Source organism: Anopheles bellator, chromosome 2, assembly GCF_943735745.2.
Source record: "Anopheles bellator chromosome 2, idAnoBellAS_SP24_06.2, whole genome shotgun sequence".
Classification (NCBI taxonomy): domain Eukaryota; kingdom Metazoa; phylum Arthropoda; class Insecta; order Diptera; family Culicidae; genus Anopheles; species Anopheles bellator.
Window position 1 is genome coordinate 15168213 of NC_071286.1, and position 14591 is coordinate 15182803.

At 55.9% G+C, this 14591-nt stretch overlaps 1 protein-coding gene across 1 annotated transcript; it reads left to right on the plus strand.

Moving 5' to 3' along the window:
- The first annotated feature begins 11115 nt into the window (after positions 1–11115).
- Positions 11116–14591, plus strand: LOC131207062 (uncharacterized). The gene is made up of 6 exons (XM_058199671.1): positions 11116–11170; positions 13584–13661; positions 13728–13909; positions 13988–14186; positions 14270–14376; positions 14469–14591. The coding sequence occupies exons 1-6, from the start codon at positions 11116–11118 to the stop codon at positions 14589–14591; spliced, it is 744 nt and encodes a 247-aa protein (XP_058055654.1).

The window sequence follows — 14591 nt, forward strand, 5'->3', positions numbered from 1 at the left end:
AAAGCGAATGAGAACATCCATAGAGAGACAGCAAAAGAAACCCAACAAAATCGCTTCCATCCAACCCAGTACAGTGGCGGCCGGCCTCGCGAGTCTGGTTCGTGTGCAATGTAATCAGAATGATCTGAACGATGTACCTTTTAAGATGTAGAATGCAAGCTGAAACCCCCCACAAATTCCCCCCGATCGGTTACGAAGACGGTCTATTATAAATCGGACGCTTCGCGGGCACCGCGAACGGCGGGCGGGCCCCATTCAAGCAATCCCAACACCGACCGAATGATAGGACCGTAGGTCGCTCTCAAAGAGGCACCAACGGTCGGTAAATTTTAACGGGATGAGCGCCATAATTCGCGTTGTGATCAAATGTAAAGTAAAACAAGCAATTCTCTCGGGGCGACGACGCGGTCAGATTTTAGCCAAGAGCCGCGCGCAGAGTTTTCGGGAGATACCAAACAGGGCAGGAGACACAATTATAAGCGAGTGTAATCCGGCGCATAATATTCCCTACCCGATTGATTGAGCGGTGAGTGAGAGAGTCAGTGACCATTGCAACCCAACTACCCAATGTGTTCAAAGGAAAATTAACAGAAAACGGAGAAACAAGAAAAAAATACGAAACGTGACGTGGTTGGCAGAGGCAGAAGCGCGGCGTGCGCGGTTTGCGAGGACGCCGGCTACCGGAATTCAAGCCACAACCAATCTCTGCGCAGGCATATCTCGCCAGCCAGCCAACCAACCAAGGTTAATCATCTTCGCTACGCTTATAATTGCTGGTTGATAATTCTCGCCCCGCGGTTGTTCATTTCTGTTTATATCGCCATTTGTACAAATTACTTTAGAGTTCCGTAACTGTAGCACGTTAACGAAGCGGATCGGCCGGCGATCGCGCGGCAGCGAATGTTATCCGGCCTGGAAGGACTCTGGAACGGAACGGACCGGTTTGCGTGTGTAAAATAGCGATGGAAGATAGTAGACACGACGAAGACGAAGGGCACGATTTGTAAAAGCCGGAAAGGATGTTAAAATAAACTAGAAATACTTATTACTTTACCGATGAGTTGTTTTGTACTTTGTGTTGCTTGCTCAATGATGACCGATTGCCTAGGAATTGGGATCATTTACGTTTGCGATTCGATTTACACTCATAGCGATAATACGATAGCCTGATAATAGATAATATGATACTCTTATAGTTAGAGAGGAGCACCTTTTAGAAAGCCGTATTGCCTTGGGATACCCTTTTTGTTTGTTTCCAGTTCGTCAGTTGCAAGCGTTCAAATGTCAAACTTCAAACCGATTGCGTGCAAGTTTGCTCGGCAACGGTTGCATGCGATCGCGGGCAAACATTGCGTGGAATTAAGCTCTGCTCACCGAAAGCTTTCCTCGTGTGCCCCGAACACACATACGCGTTGTCCTTCAAGGACGAAATGGAAACCGTACGCCACCGGATGGTTTGCTGGCAATTGCCCTTTCCGTCGCCGTGCCAGTGCTAGCCGAAGAAAACTAAGAAACGAGACCCTGGTTGTTACGAGTGTCCGTGTTGGAGTTGGAGTTGGAGACCGGAAAAGGAGCTGACGGGACGTTTGGCAACACTGCGGGCACTCTCGCAGAGAGAGAGCAGCGAGTTCGTCCTCGTGGTGAAGGGATGCTGCGATACCAGGACGGATGCTGTGCGAGGAGAAGCTCTCTCTCTCTCTCTCTCACGAAATATCGATGCTCCGGGAAGGCTGGGAAGCTCCCATCGCTCCACTATCTAGTCGCGCGCCACTCCAGCCAGCCAGCAGCCAGCAACGGCCACCGAGGAAAAGCCCCCAATAGTCCCAGTTCAGTCACACCACGGTCGACGAAGGACGTGCTGCTACGACGCTACATCTTCCCCGCTACCGTCGCCACAACCGTTTGCGTGTTTGCGCGCGTGCGTCTGTGTGTTCGTGAGTGTATGTGTGCAGCGTGTGTACGAGTGTCTGTGCGCGCGTCCGTGTGCTTGCTCTTCCCCCACCCGTTTCCGGCGCGCCTTCCACACGCCAAGAGCCTTCGCCGAGCGAGCGACAAATAAGCGAAGAAAGCTTCCAGCGAAAACGGTGGTGCAGAAGAAAAGAAAAGTCCCCTCCCGGTAAACCCACCAAAGGATCCCCAGGGCAGCCGTCGAGCCAAGGGGTGTCGCGCGCGTCTCTCTGTCTCCTCCGCGTGCGGGTGTGCGTGTGGTTGTGCGTCCCTGTGGGGACGCGGTCCTTCGGTGAAAAATCCTTAGCATCCCTAGCAGCGTTACCATAGCCACCACCACCACCATAAGCAGCGTAGTCGCCCGCTTCGTTCACTGACCCCCACCACACCCCACCCAACCAACCCACCCAAAGGGCTGCTTTGTTGCTGGGCCAACGGGCGAGAGGTCCGTGAAAAGTCGCCGTGCGTTGCGTTGGTACGCGTTGTGCGCCGAAACAAAGGCTCGGTTGCCGCCCTATCCCCCGAACCCTCGGCCCCTCTTCCTACGGCCCCCTCCCGTCAGGAACCAGAAGGAACCGCCACCCCGGGACTCCGGTTCCATCGCAAGGGCCGTGACGAACGAAAACGACGGCGACAGGGCTCTGCGCCGCGCTTTACATAACGACCGTGACCGACAAGTGCCGCCTGGCCAACCCGCCTGTGTGTCAGGGGGGGACTCTTATCTGTATCCGACTCATCCAGGTGCGCTCTAGAGTGTGCCCGTGTGTGGGTGCGTCAAGTGTCAAGTGTCAGTAGGCGCTAGAAGGGGTAACCGGAAACCGCGAGGTTTCGGGAGCACGCAGCGCCACCGCGACCCAAGAGCGAGGCAGGCCAGCCGGGCCAGGAGCCAGGAGCCAGGACACAGCAGGAGAAGCGACGTTGGGACCGCAGCAACATCGCGACCACTCAGCGACAGGCGCCGCCTTCACCGCAATGATTAGTAAGTCTTTAGTGGTCGCGGCGTGACTTTTTCCGTTGATCCCCACCCGCGTGTGTGTGTGTTTGTGTGTCGGTCGGTCCCATAAACCCGCCCGGACCCTTCCCTACCGCCAGTGGGGTCCCCTTACACTGTCCTTTCCGTAGAAGGCGGGGGAGCTCGGGCTTCGGTCCGAGATTGTGAGCCGTGCGAAAGAAAGCGGACGACGTGCGGGAGAATTGTTTTATGACCAGCACCGCCACCCCTAGGACCCCCCCCCCCCCCCCCCCACTCCTATGGTCTGCGAGGACTGCACAGGAGAAAGGTGATGATGATGCTGGATTGGAGCCCGAGATGGGGGCCATCAAATCTCACCACCACGGAGCGGCCTTACCATATTGAGCCCCGTATCCGGAGATGATCCTCTCTCTCTCTCTCACACACACTTTCTATCTCGCTCTCTCTGTCGCTGTCTCCTTCACGGGGTGGGGGGGTTCTTCGTCCGTTCCGGCCTTCCAAACACGCGGAGTCCATAATGCATGCAGCTTTATGCCACACTCCGGACAACATGGCGTTCGGGCTGTTAAAAGGGTTAACGGGTAGAAGCTGCCAAAAAAGGACACGGGAAAAAGAAAATATTACGCGCGTGCGTGCGTGCGTGCCTGTGTGTGCTGCTCTGAGTATTATCTCGCAACACTCGTACTTACGATAAGCGGATCGTGTCGCAGCTTAAGGCGCAGGAACGTGTGGGGCCCACCACCAAAGGGTTACCGAAAATGGCGGCACACGCCAAAATTAGATCGAGTCAGGATTTACTCACCGTCTGCTGCTGAGGTTTCGCCGCTTACGGGTGTTTTGACAGAAAGCAGACGGGGTGAAAATAACAAAAAAAAAACAGGAAGCTCCGTCGCGCGACGAGCGTGCGTTGCGATCGAAGCGACATCCTGTCATCCGCATCCGTGCGCTAGAGGTGCTCTACGGCGGCCCGTACCAGGAATCCGTCTTACCGCACGCACACACGGAGGCGGACGAGTACACGGAAAGCAGGCTACTCAGCTCATCAAAATTCATTGCCATTTACACAGCCTACTTCCCACTCTCCATAGGGTCACCCCCAGCATGGCCATACTTTAGTGTCCTTTTCTTGTTTTTTTCTGGCCTCCCTTTTTTGCCTATGCACACTTACCGGTGGTGCCGAAGATTGAAGCCCTTTTCTCTGTGGGGGGGACAAGGGCAGTTGGGCTGAGGTTTTTGCTCCCCGACCGGGGGCCGACACCTTTCGCATCGATGTTCACTTCATCTATCATCTGATTAGCGCAACCTTCCCCCACTGGGACTGTCCGGGACTGCCATGGCAACCGCCGGTTCCGCACCGTGCCGTGTTCCGTGTCTCCTGGAGGTAACGAAGTTATCGCCATCGTTTCGCAGGACACAGAGTGAGACTTCCGCCGCTCTGACAGATTCGGGCCGTTTCGATTGCGGCATCCGGGCAGCGAGGAGTAATAAAAACACTTGCACAGCCAGCCAGCGACGTTGACCGGAAGGATAGCAGTAGCAGGCAGGCAGGCAGGCAAAAAAAATAAGGATGATAACGGTTCACGGGTCCCGGTGGTTCATTAAACTGTTGCGCTCTCGAATGGGAAGTAACGCTGCGGCGCATCGCAGCCGGCACCATCTGCTGCTGATGCCGTATCCTTTTTTGGGGCCGGGTCCACAGCTCGGCAAAAGGTCACCAATTCCATCGACGTAACCGGCGCAAGCATCTTGGCCGTCGCCGCCGGGCAACAGATTCGAGAGGTTCTTTATTATTTATGCTGCCGAGCCGCGCTTTTAACACTTCAAACAAACACTGGCTGGCCTTACTGGACTGGCTCCGGCTTCGGACTGGATGCTCTTTTTATGCCCGCCAGATGAAAGAAGCTTTCTCCGGACTCCGGTTGTATCGCCCGGGGGCCAGTGTGGGGCCGTGTAAAGGTCAATGGGCCATCGGCGTGGCACTGCCAGAAGTGTTCACGAAATTTCTGCGTCCCTCCGGAGTACAAACGGTGATCAAGGCGATGAGTACTATCTCCACCTTAGAGGTGAATTTCCAGATCGTTTGCTCCAGAAGATCATTACCTCGTGGCGTGCGGCGTGAATCAGGTGTGTGGCCGCCCACCATATGGCCTCTGAAGTTGGCGTCAAAACCAGAGCACAGGAACTCCTTCGCCAGGTGTACCGAGTTGGCCCATTTCACTTCAATTACATACCTTCAGGCGCACGTGCTTTGCGCTTTGCCTACCAGGTAGGCGCACCTACACACCGGAACATAAATCATGCCCGGGAAATGGAATGATTTCCAGTCCAGTGAGAGAATGGCCGGCTGGCCGGAAAAATATTGACCAACCACCCCAGGCCGACTGTGTTGCCGATGTTGTTTACGACGAATTTCTTCTCGGCCGCCACCCAACTTATCAGTGTTTTTGACCAGTTTGGGGCACGAAAAAATGTAGCCAAATTTGACAAACTCGTGACCTTGTGTCCGTGAGAGGTGGAGTGATGGCCAAACAGCCTGCCTGAGTGGACGCCAGACTCCACTCCACCTGAAGGATATCAACCTGACTACCGATACTGCCCGATCCGGTCCGGTCCAGTTGATCCGGTGATGATATTTGCCTTGCTTTTAATCACAAAGTTATCAAACGTTAGGCAACGTTGCTAGGTACTCCTTGCCATCCCAGGCCCGCACTGCCCGTCCCAACACCACCACCCCCTCTGTGGAGTGCTCCGTAAAGTGGAAAACTTTCATCGAAGGCCGAAACCCGACACTCGACTCGACGAACCGCAGTCGGTATTTAATTTGCAGCCGCCGGGCAACAGCATCGGCCACATCGTCGGTTGTCGTTGCTGTTGCTCCCGCTCCGTGCTCTGCCTCCGGCTCCGTGGTCCGGGCCATTCCGCTTCAATTAGTATTCGATTTCGAAGAGTGGTGTTGCCACCCGGTGTGCCGCCCGAACCATTAACCATGTAGCGGCGGTTGTAGCGAGCAACGTGTTCATAATTTTCGCACCTCAGGCCACCGCTCCATTCGCTCTCTCTCTCTCTCTTTCTCTCTCTGGCTCTCGTTCTCTCCGCGTGTTTTTCCCACACAATTTTTCACGCCGTGAAACAGTGAGTGCCGGGAGCGGCGAACTTGGTTCGCGCGGTTTCGCAATTAGCCCCCAAAAATGAGGTTATGGCGGCTACGGTGCCGGATGTCCTTTTATCGCCATCACGGGCCCTGCGGCGCGGTGGGTGCAGCACCGGCCTGTCATCGCTCGCGGTGTCAATGAGCCGTGCAAATGTTACGCCGACAGCCGCCGCGGCCGCTAGAAATCCCCGGGCGGCACCGGGGCACCGATCGAACGTTACATAATCCACAGCCTCCTGAGGCTGTGCCCCTCTCTCTCGTGTGCCTACCTGCCTAGTGCCCTCCAGCGGACGGCTGGAAAACGCCGGAAAGCGTCGTTACATCGTCGTTGTTCTGTCGTTCCATTTTATTTTCCCATACCTTCCCGTACCTTGGATATCCTCAAATCCAGCCGGGTGTCTGGAACTTCGAGCGCTCCGAAACGAAGGACCGAAGGCAGTCGATAAAGTTCATTAGTAGCCCTGACCGGGAAGCCTTGCCAGGCGGTAGTCCGGTGACGTGGCGAGGGTCCTGACAATCTGCCTACTTCGTTCGACAATATTAAAGCCCGGAAACTATCGCAGGGACCCGCCCGGACCCGACGTCCTATTCGTTGGACCTACCACTTGATGTGGCGCCACTCTCGGACCCGACAGATAGTAAACGGTCGATCGAGCGATAATAATCGTAACACAGCCCTCCTATCGCTGCCCGCACGTCACTTGGGGCCATTTTTGTTTGCTGTCATCCACGCCAAGGAAACGCCAAAGCGAGAGTGGGCCGGCCGCGCTCGGTGGTGGCAGACCATAAACTTTTCCGGACGAGTTTTATCGACTTGTGCTGCTGCTGCTGCTGCTGCTGTAGGACATCAATAAAAGTTGATCCTTCTAAGCAAACCCCTTTTGATGTGCCCCGGCGGCCGGGATGGGCGGCCTATTTCGGGGCCGGAAGCCAAGTTACGGTCTAGCCGGGAACGGGGACTCTCCTTTGATCAGCTTCAGCACTTGTGGAACGGAAGGAAAATTATACTTTTATTAAGACAGATTTCGCGATGCACCCCGTTGGGTTGGGATCCTGTCAGGATCCCGGATTCGTCGCGACCTATCCTTTCCCGGAAGGTCCGGGATCGCTCTGAGAGCCCCCTCGGATGATGCAATTAATTCAATCCCGCTCCCGGAACTATTTAATGATATTAATTTTCTTTATCCCGGGTCCCTCCTGGTACCAAGCCGTGCAGCTTGATTATTTCGAAGCCGGAAGTCTCCACGCGTCTGTGGATACAGGATACACGGTGCCAACGAAATTATAATAAGCACACCGGGCAAAGCATCAAATCTGCGCTAATTCCCCGGTGGAACCGTGGCCCCTGTGACGTGGAGTCTTCTGATAATACAGCCCAGCAACCGACGATCCGACTGACGTGTTGAAGCTTGTTGCTTGGAAGTGGGCGGCGGAGGGCGGTAGGTCTGCACCTGTGAAACACACATTGACACCTGTCGGTCGTCTCGGGATCCTGCCCCCGACGAGACAGGTTGCCACTTGCGCGGGACTCTAGCAATTGATTCGCTTCTTCGCAGCGCTCGGGCGGCTTTCAGATATTGCACCGCTCTGTGCTGCTGAGATATTGTGAGGGGACAGCCACAAGTCCCCGAGCTCCCCAGCCGTGGGGCATCTGTTTCCTCTGGGCCCGTCGTTCCATTCACGTCACATACGGAAGAAGCAATCAACGAGCGAGAGAGAATCCAGAGACGGTCGGACCTGAACCAGCGGGACCAGGAGCGCTTTTCTTTCATAGCCGATCCCGAGTATGACAAGACAAAATGTACATCCTAATTGGTGTCGAGACTTCGATGTGTTTGTGAAGATGCATCCCAGTGCGGCCCCGAACCATGTCCGATGTCCTTTTTGTGCTTCGTCGTCGTCGTCCTCTTCGTGTGGATCGTACACCCAGACACACAAGGGCGCGTGACGAGGAAAGCTCTGTCAAAAGCTTCACTTAACGACAGAGAAAATTAAGGAAAGATGGCGGCCCGGCCCGGGGAAGTGAGGTTATTAGGCAAGGTTTTCCCACCAAGCCAACGGCGGACGGACGGACGGACGACAAATGGGCCGCTGCAACAGACCGAGGGAGCGAGCGAGAGAGAACGATCCGGAACAAGAAACAATACTCACCGCTCCACGTGGCCCATCAAGAACCCACCATTCCGTTCTTGTCCGGATTTGTCGGCGGCGGGGACTGACTGACAGCGGCGGTGAAGTGCGGAAAAACGGGCGAAAGCAAAATCCAAGCGTCGCAGCAATCCGTGCGCCCTTCTCGCTCCCTCGGCCAGGGGGGGCCAGCAGGGGGGCTGGCTGGTGGAGCAGCCCTGTCGTGCCCTGTCAGAAATGGCTGTCAATGGCATTTGTTGGCCGTTTAGTTGCTTCTTTGTTTTATTTACCGCTCGCCTCCGGGCCGCTTGGCCGCCTGTTTTCCCCAAGTCATCCCGTCGCTACCAGCGCTCCCAACCCCCTCTTTATCTCCCTCTCTCTCTCGCTGTCACAGCCTCATCTCGGTTGCCATGGTGTGAGATCCTCAATTTTTCATCGATTTCGATCTCCGACAGTCGGCCGATATGGTATGGTGTGTGCGTCAGCTTTGCCACCTTCGGCCGTGCCTCACTCGACCTCGTTTGTCTGTTGGGCGGTTGACATTCCAGACGCGCTCTTGATGCCACCGACGGGACGGGAACCGGGAGCGAGCCACCGGAGCGCTTCCTGCCTCCCGGGGGTCCTCCGATCGCCCGGGGACATTCCCCGGGAACCGGGAGCCCTCCACGTTCCTCGGTGGGAGGTGACAGATCGATTGTGGGGCCGTCGAGCCGTCAGATTAGTTTCCCATCCGGATTAGAATGGGTGCGCAGCGTAGAGTTTTAATAGAACCGAGGAGAGAGCTCTCGGGGTGGTGCAAAAAGTTCAAAACATCACCCAGCCATCCCACATCACGTCCCCCGGGGAGATGAGCTCGAGGAGTGCAGGAGCACGACTTCGTCCCGTGAATGACAAGAAGCCACCGTTTTGCAGTGCACTCGGGGAGCCGCACGTCAGGGCGCGTTGCGAGATGCGAGCCGGAAGCATCTTTAGCGCCAGGATTATTACACCAGCGCACACACGAACACACACAATCAAGCGGCCAGGGAACACTTATGCAGCTTCCGGGTGGGCCGAGCCGTGCCGAGCCGGGCGTGATGCTTTGACGAAGAACCTCGCATAATCCATCGCCATCGTGGGCAACTATTTATAAATACACATTCTTGTTGCACACCCATTATGAGTTGAGCATACTTTGGAGCCCATCCCAGGCCCGGTGGGTGGGAAGTGATTGTTTCCCGTGGCTTTTGTGGTCCTTCAGTGCGCGACAAGACACTTCCGAGACACTTCCGCCTCAATAACCCTCACACGTATTGATCGAAACAAGTGGACATCAAATCAAGTGGAAATAAGATGGAGCGGCGCTCACCACCGCCATCGCGGTAATAACATTCTCCTCGGGAAAAGTTTCCTCCGATGGGTCGGGGCGTATTAAATATTGAACCACTGCGGGTTCCGGGTGTTTAAAGTTGATGTGCTTTTCATTTCGGGACCGCACCGGACGCACTGAATATTTGATCCGGCCCGGGCCTCTGTTGTCAATGTTTATCCCTCGGACTACCGTTCCGGGGTTCTAACTGGTTGTGAAGCTCGTCCGAAAAGGTTCTCGTCGGCAAGACAGCATCGGGGCCCCTCTCCCCTCCAGGCTTTCTTGTGGAACCGGGCCGGACGAACGGGCGGAATGTTTGCGTACCCAATTCGAATTTGGGAGAGTGGTGCCGGTGGGCGGTGGCCTGCATGCCGAACCTGACGCTCGGACGACATCAAACAAACTCCACACGCGGACGGTCCGGTTTGTTTGGACGGGGGCAGGGTATGGTAATGTGACACACAATCCCTTAAAGGCCCCCAGACCTGCCCATTTCACGCTCTAATTGTTGGGAGGGAAAAACAACACAGAAAAAGTCCGGTGCTTCGTGCTTATCCACTGATGCGCGCACGCCCACGATGATATTAATCTTACGATTACGAGTGACACGAACCAGGACGAACCAGGAAGGAGGTCAACAGTGGCGTCGGATTCGGTGAATGGTTTTGTGGGGCAAACATAAAACCATTGGGCACTACACAGGGTGTTGCATAACTTGCGGCGCATTCGATGAAATGGCTGTAATGCTAATTGCCTACAAGCAGGCGCGCAGAATCACTGAGAACCGGCAAATTGAATTTGATATCACGAGTTGCGCCTGAGTGTATGCATGCTGCAATACATTCTATTTGAAAACTTTGGCTCGAGAATCCGTTGTCCTAGTTTTTGCCACAACACAAACGGAAGTATCAAACAGAAACCCATAAACTGACTGCAGTGGTTCACATTCATAATATTTACACTAAGCTTTGGACTATGGTCCTTCGGGGAACCGGAGCGAAAAGGTTATTCGCACAAGCGTGGGCCGAATTCCTAACCGCCCGCCCCTTCGGGCCAGCAATCATATTTTGCTGCCCCCCACATGCGAACAGACCGTAATCTGGTACACTCGTTGTTTCCAACCCTTCCCCTCCCAACGCAGGTATCTGGTACAACAATGAGACTAACCTAGACTGGGTACGCAAAGCCAACCGATAGTATAGAACGTACCCTAATAAAGGGTTCGGAAGGAAAATACGGTATCCGAGGAAAGTTAACAAACAGCAGCCGAGTCCACAACCGCAACCACCGCCACCACCACAGCCGCCGCCACCACCAGCGTCATCCTCAGCCTCAGCATCTTCCAGCCACCAGCCCGGCACTTCGACATCGCAGACGCCACAACACCACCGACAGCACCACCACCATCCCCACCACCACCACCACCACCACCACCAGCACCGCCAGCATCACCAACAACAACAGCAACTGCCACCGCAACCGTCGGGCTCCAGCGACCAGCGCCGCAACTCGAAGCACCTCCAGCGCGACCTGGCCACCAGCAGCATCAGCAACATCAACAGCAGCAGGATGGGCAAGCACGACATGAAGCGCGGCATCTCGCAGCGATCGTCGGATGCCGGCGGTAAGTACCATCTCTCTCTCTCTCTCTCTTTCTCTTTCTTTCTTCCGCTCGCTCTGTCTCTCTCTCTCTCCGGGGACTGTTATTGTTGCCGTTCCGATTTTTTATTATTTTAGTCGTATTATTGCGTACCTCTGCACACACAAACACGCACACAAACACGTGTCAGCTCACACGGTCCACAAGGAGTTCCTCGTTCGCCGATTCTTTCTCCAGAGCCCCCCCCCTTTGGGCCAGATGTCGAGGCTGGTTTATTGATCTGTTGACGTGTGGGAACCTCGGGCTCCCGGTCAACCTGTCAAGCTGGCTGCACATTTGTGGCCTAAAATGGAAAAACAGCCCAGTCCAGCCCTTATTTCTTGTTCCCCCCGTTCGCTTCGGTGCCCTGCGCCGTCCACCCTGTGGTCTACACACACCCGCACACACTACAATACTTACACGTACACCCTGTTCGTACACACGCCGTTAGGTCCGGCCAGAGGCGACGCCCGGCCAGCTCCCAATAAGGGAGCGGTGCGCCGTGGAAGGGCCTACGGCCTGGTGGTGCTACTCACCTGTTGCTGGTGGTCGCTGGTGCTGGTGACAGCCGACGACGACGGTTCCGGCGGTGGCGATGCCTGTCTGGAGTGCTTTCTGCTGGCGGAGGAGAGCGAGCAGCCGTTCGAGCTGACGGTCGAGGCGATCAACGAGCGCGGTCTGTCGACCGGTGGTCCCCGGAGTCTCTCGGTTCGGGCCGACCTTAGGCATCCCTCACCGAACGGTAGCTGCTCCTGGGGGGACCACCACTCGGGTGCGCTGGCGGCCGACCTGTACGCCCTGTACGATGACCACCTGGAGGGGCGGTGCGTGAGGACTGGGACGGCCCATCACGAGGCGGACGAGATCGAGCAGAGTTTCTACTGTTTCGACGCCGACGCGCTGCTCGGGTTGTGCAAGCTCCGCAAGGAGACGGAACTGAGGCGCCTGGAGCGGATGGCAAACCAGCGGGCCAAACGTGACTACCATCCGACCGGCTGCAGTCTGAACAATCTGCTCTCCACCAACCGGAAGGTGTACGAGTTTGGGCTGGAGCATGCCGCCCTCCAGCCAACGTCGCAGATCATCCTCAGCACGATCTTCCTGGTGACGGACGTGCTGTCCGAGTTCCACAACCGGCGGGCGGCCCAGGCACGGACCGGTGGTGCCGACCCGGCAACCGGTGGTGGCCCGGCGAAGGCGAACCCACCGATCGAGGTGATCCTGCTGCAGACGATCAAGCAGCAGATCCTACACAAGCTCGGGCTCCGGGAGCGACCGCGGCTGGCCAAGCACCTGAACAACGAGTACGTGTTCGAGGCGTTCGACCGGATCTACGGTAACCGGATCAACATCGGGAATAGCTACGCCGAGGAGCACTACTACCGGCGCTACCTGACCGCCAACCTGTCCGCCGATCTGTCCGGTGACTTCGTGGAGGCGTTCTTCCGCGGTCCCGACGAGCGGACGTCCGCGGCGGCCACGGTGGCCGCTGCGGCCGCGGCCGCCGCAGCAGCCGCCGCCAAGAAGACCAAAAGCAAATCGGGAGTCGGGACCGGGGGCGGTACCGGGGCCGCCGACTCCCCCGACAAGGGCAACCTGTTTGCGGGCACGAAAATTCTGTCCTACGCCGAGAAAGGTACCTCACGGGCCATTGGCCATTGGATTTCCATAAAGTGATATCCCTTTGGTTAGCCGCTTTTGGTGGGGGACTTTCTGGGGGTCCCCGCAACACACGGACGCAAGAATACCATTACTCGCCTGGCCTCGACTGGCCAGTGGTGACGTCAGACCGCCCAGATCGGTGGTGGGTTTTTTGTGGGGAAGTTTCTTCTTGCAGCGGTTTGATTTCTTCCACAGCGCCACGAAGATACACTATTCCTTCTCTCTTCCCTGACACCACCACACCACACAGGTCAACACACACCACAGACACCGGTCACACGCCCATCAGACCCAACACACGCCACCTTGTGTAAGTGTACCTTGTAGCGCTCCAGCGTATTTTGTTGCCCGTTTTGGTCCTCAATCCGCCGGCTCTCGAAGTCCAGTCTAGCACCGAACCTTTGGACGGCCACTGATAGTGTTTCCTCTTTCACTCTGTTACAGAATCCCCCAAGCATTACGGTAAGTCAGGGGTGGGCCAAGAACTGCCACAACGGTAGATTAGATCTTTCCCCGGTTTTGAGGAGTAACTTCCAAATGTGTATTCATTAGCGTAAGTCTATAGGGAATGTTGGGTAGATTGGATCAACTAGTTGATAGTGGCCTAGTAGCGTTCTAGGTAGGGCCACTCCTAGAGTGTCCTACAGGTAGCCTAGCGCCCTAGCCTAGAGTTGGTAGCTGAATTATTGATAGCCTTGTGAACCTCCTTTATTGACCGCATCTCCCCACCACATAGCTTCAACAAACTTAGTTGGCAAATTTACACAGAGCGTTCGGCGAATAGTTCAGGACGTGAAGGATGAAGGATCGCCCAGTAAGTATCGGCCCCGTCACCCTCCACACTGCCCACTGTTCAACGTTTTCCCTTCCACCACCCTAGGTGGCATGAGCCGCGAGGAGCTGCTCGAGACGAACGAGCGGCTGCGGGCGGTCCGGATCCGCCTGGAGGAGTCGTACGACACCGCCAAGAAGGCGCTCGTCAATCTGATGAACAAGTACGGCGACTCCAAGAGCCAGCGGAACATCTTCAATCGCTACCCGATGCTGAAGCTGATGATAAAGGTAACGCGGCGAATGGGTTTCCTAATGGGTTCTCTGGTCTAATCGGTTCCGCGGGGTTTTTTCCGTGCCACTTCGCAGGACGTCATCCGGCTGGAGACGCAGTACTGGACGCTGGTGGAGATCCCGAAGCAGGAGAAGCTAGAAACTGTGCCGGCCTTCGTGCTCCGTGCCTGTAGCATTATGGAGAAGTCGCAGAAGTCGGGCGACGGCGTCAAGACGTCCGCCAAGCTGGCCGAGGAGGCGGCCGAGAAGCGCGAGCGGATGGAGCGGCTTGAAAGTGCGTGAGGACCTCGAATCATCAACGGAAGTGGAGCCCCGATTGATTGTTTCGTTACGTATTCCGTTTCCGTTTTCCCACAGCCATGACGACGGCCCAGATCGAACAGGAGAACACGCAAATGATTAATGATTTGTATCGCTTGCTGAAGAAGTACACCGGTCTAAGGAACCTGATCCGGGAGCTGAAGGTGAGCCTCTGGAAGATGGACCTCCAATGCCCACTGATGCCGTAATCACTCACTCGCCCTCTCTCTCTCTCTCTTGCTTTCTGCTTTTCCAGTCCGAGTACGGCAACTCCAAGATCTATCCCATTTTCCCCCGGTACACGATGCTGAAAGACATGATCAAGGACATCATGCACGATCCGGACTACATGGAGGTCTGCCACGAGGTGGACAACTGA

Coding starts and splice junctions, on each gene's coding strand:
- LOC131207062 (XM_058199671.1), top strand. CDS start 11,116: ATGGGCAAGCACGACATGAAGCGCGGCATCTCGCAGCGATCGTCGGAT. Junction 13,662..13,727: donor GAAGGATGAAGGATCGCCCA/GTAAGTATCGGC, acceptor CCACCACCCTAG/GTGGCATGAGCCGCGAGGAG. Junction 14,377..14,468: donor ACCTGATCCGGGAGCTGAAG/GTGAGCCTCTGG, acceptor CTGCTTTTCCAG/TCCGAGTACGGCAACTCCAA.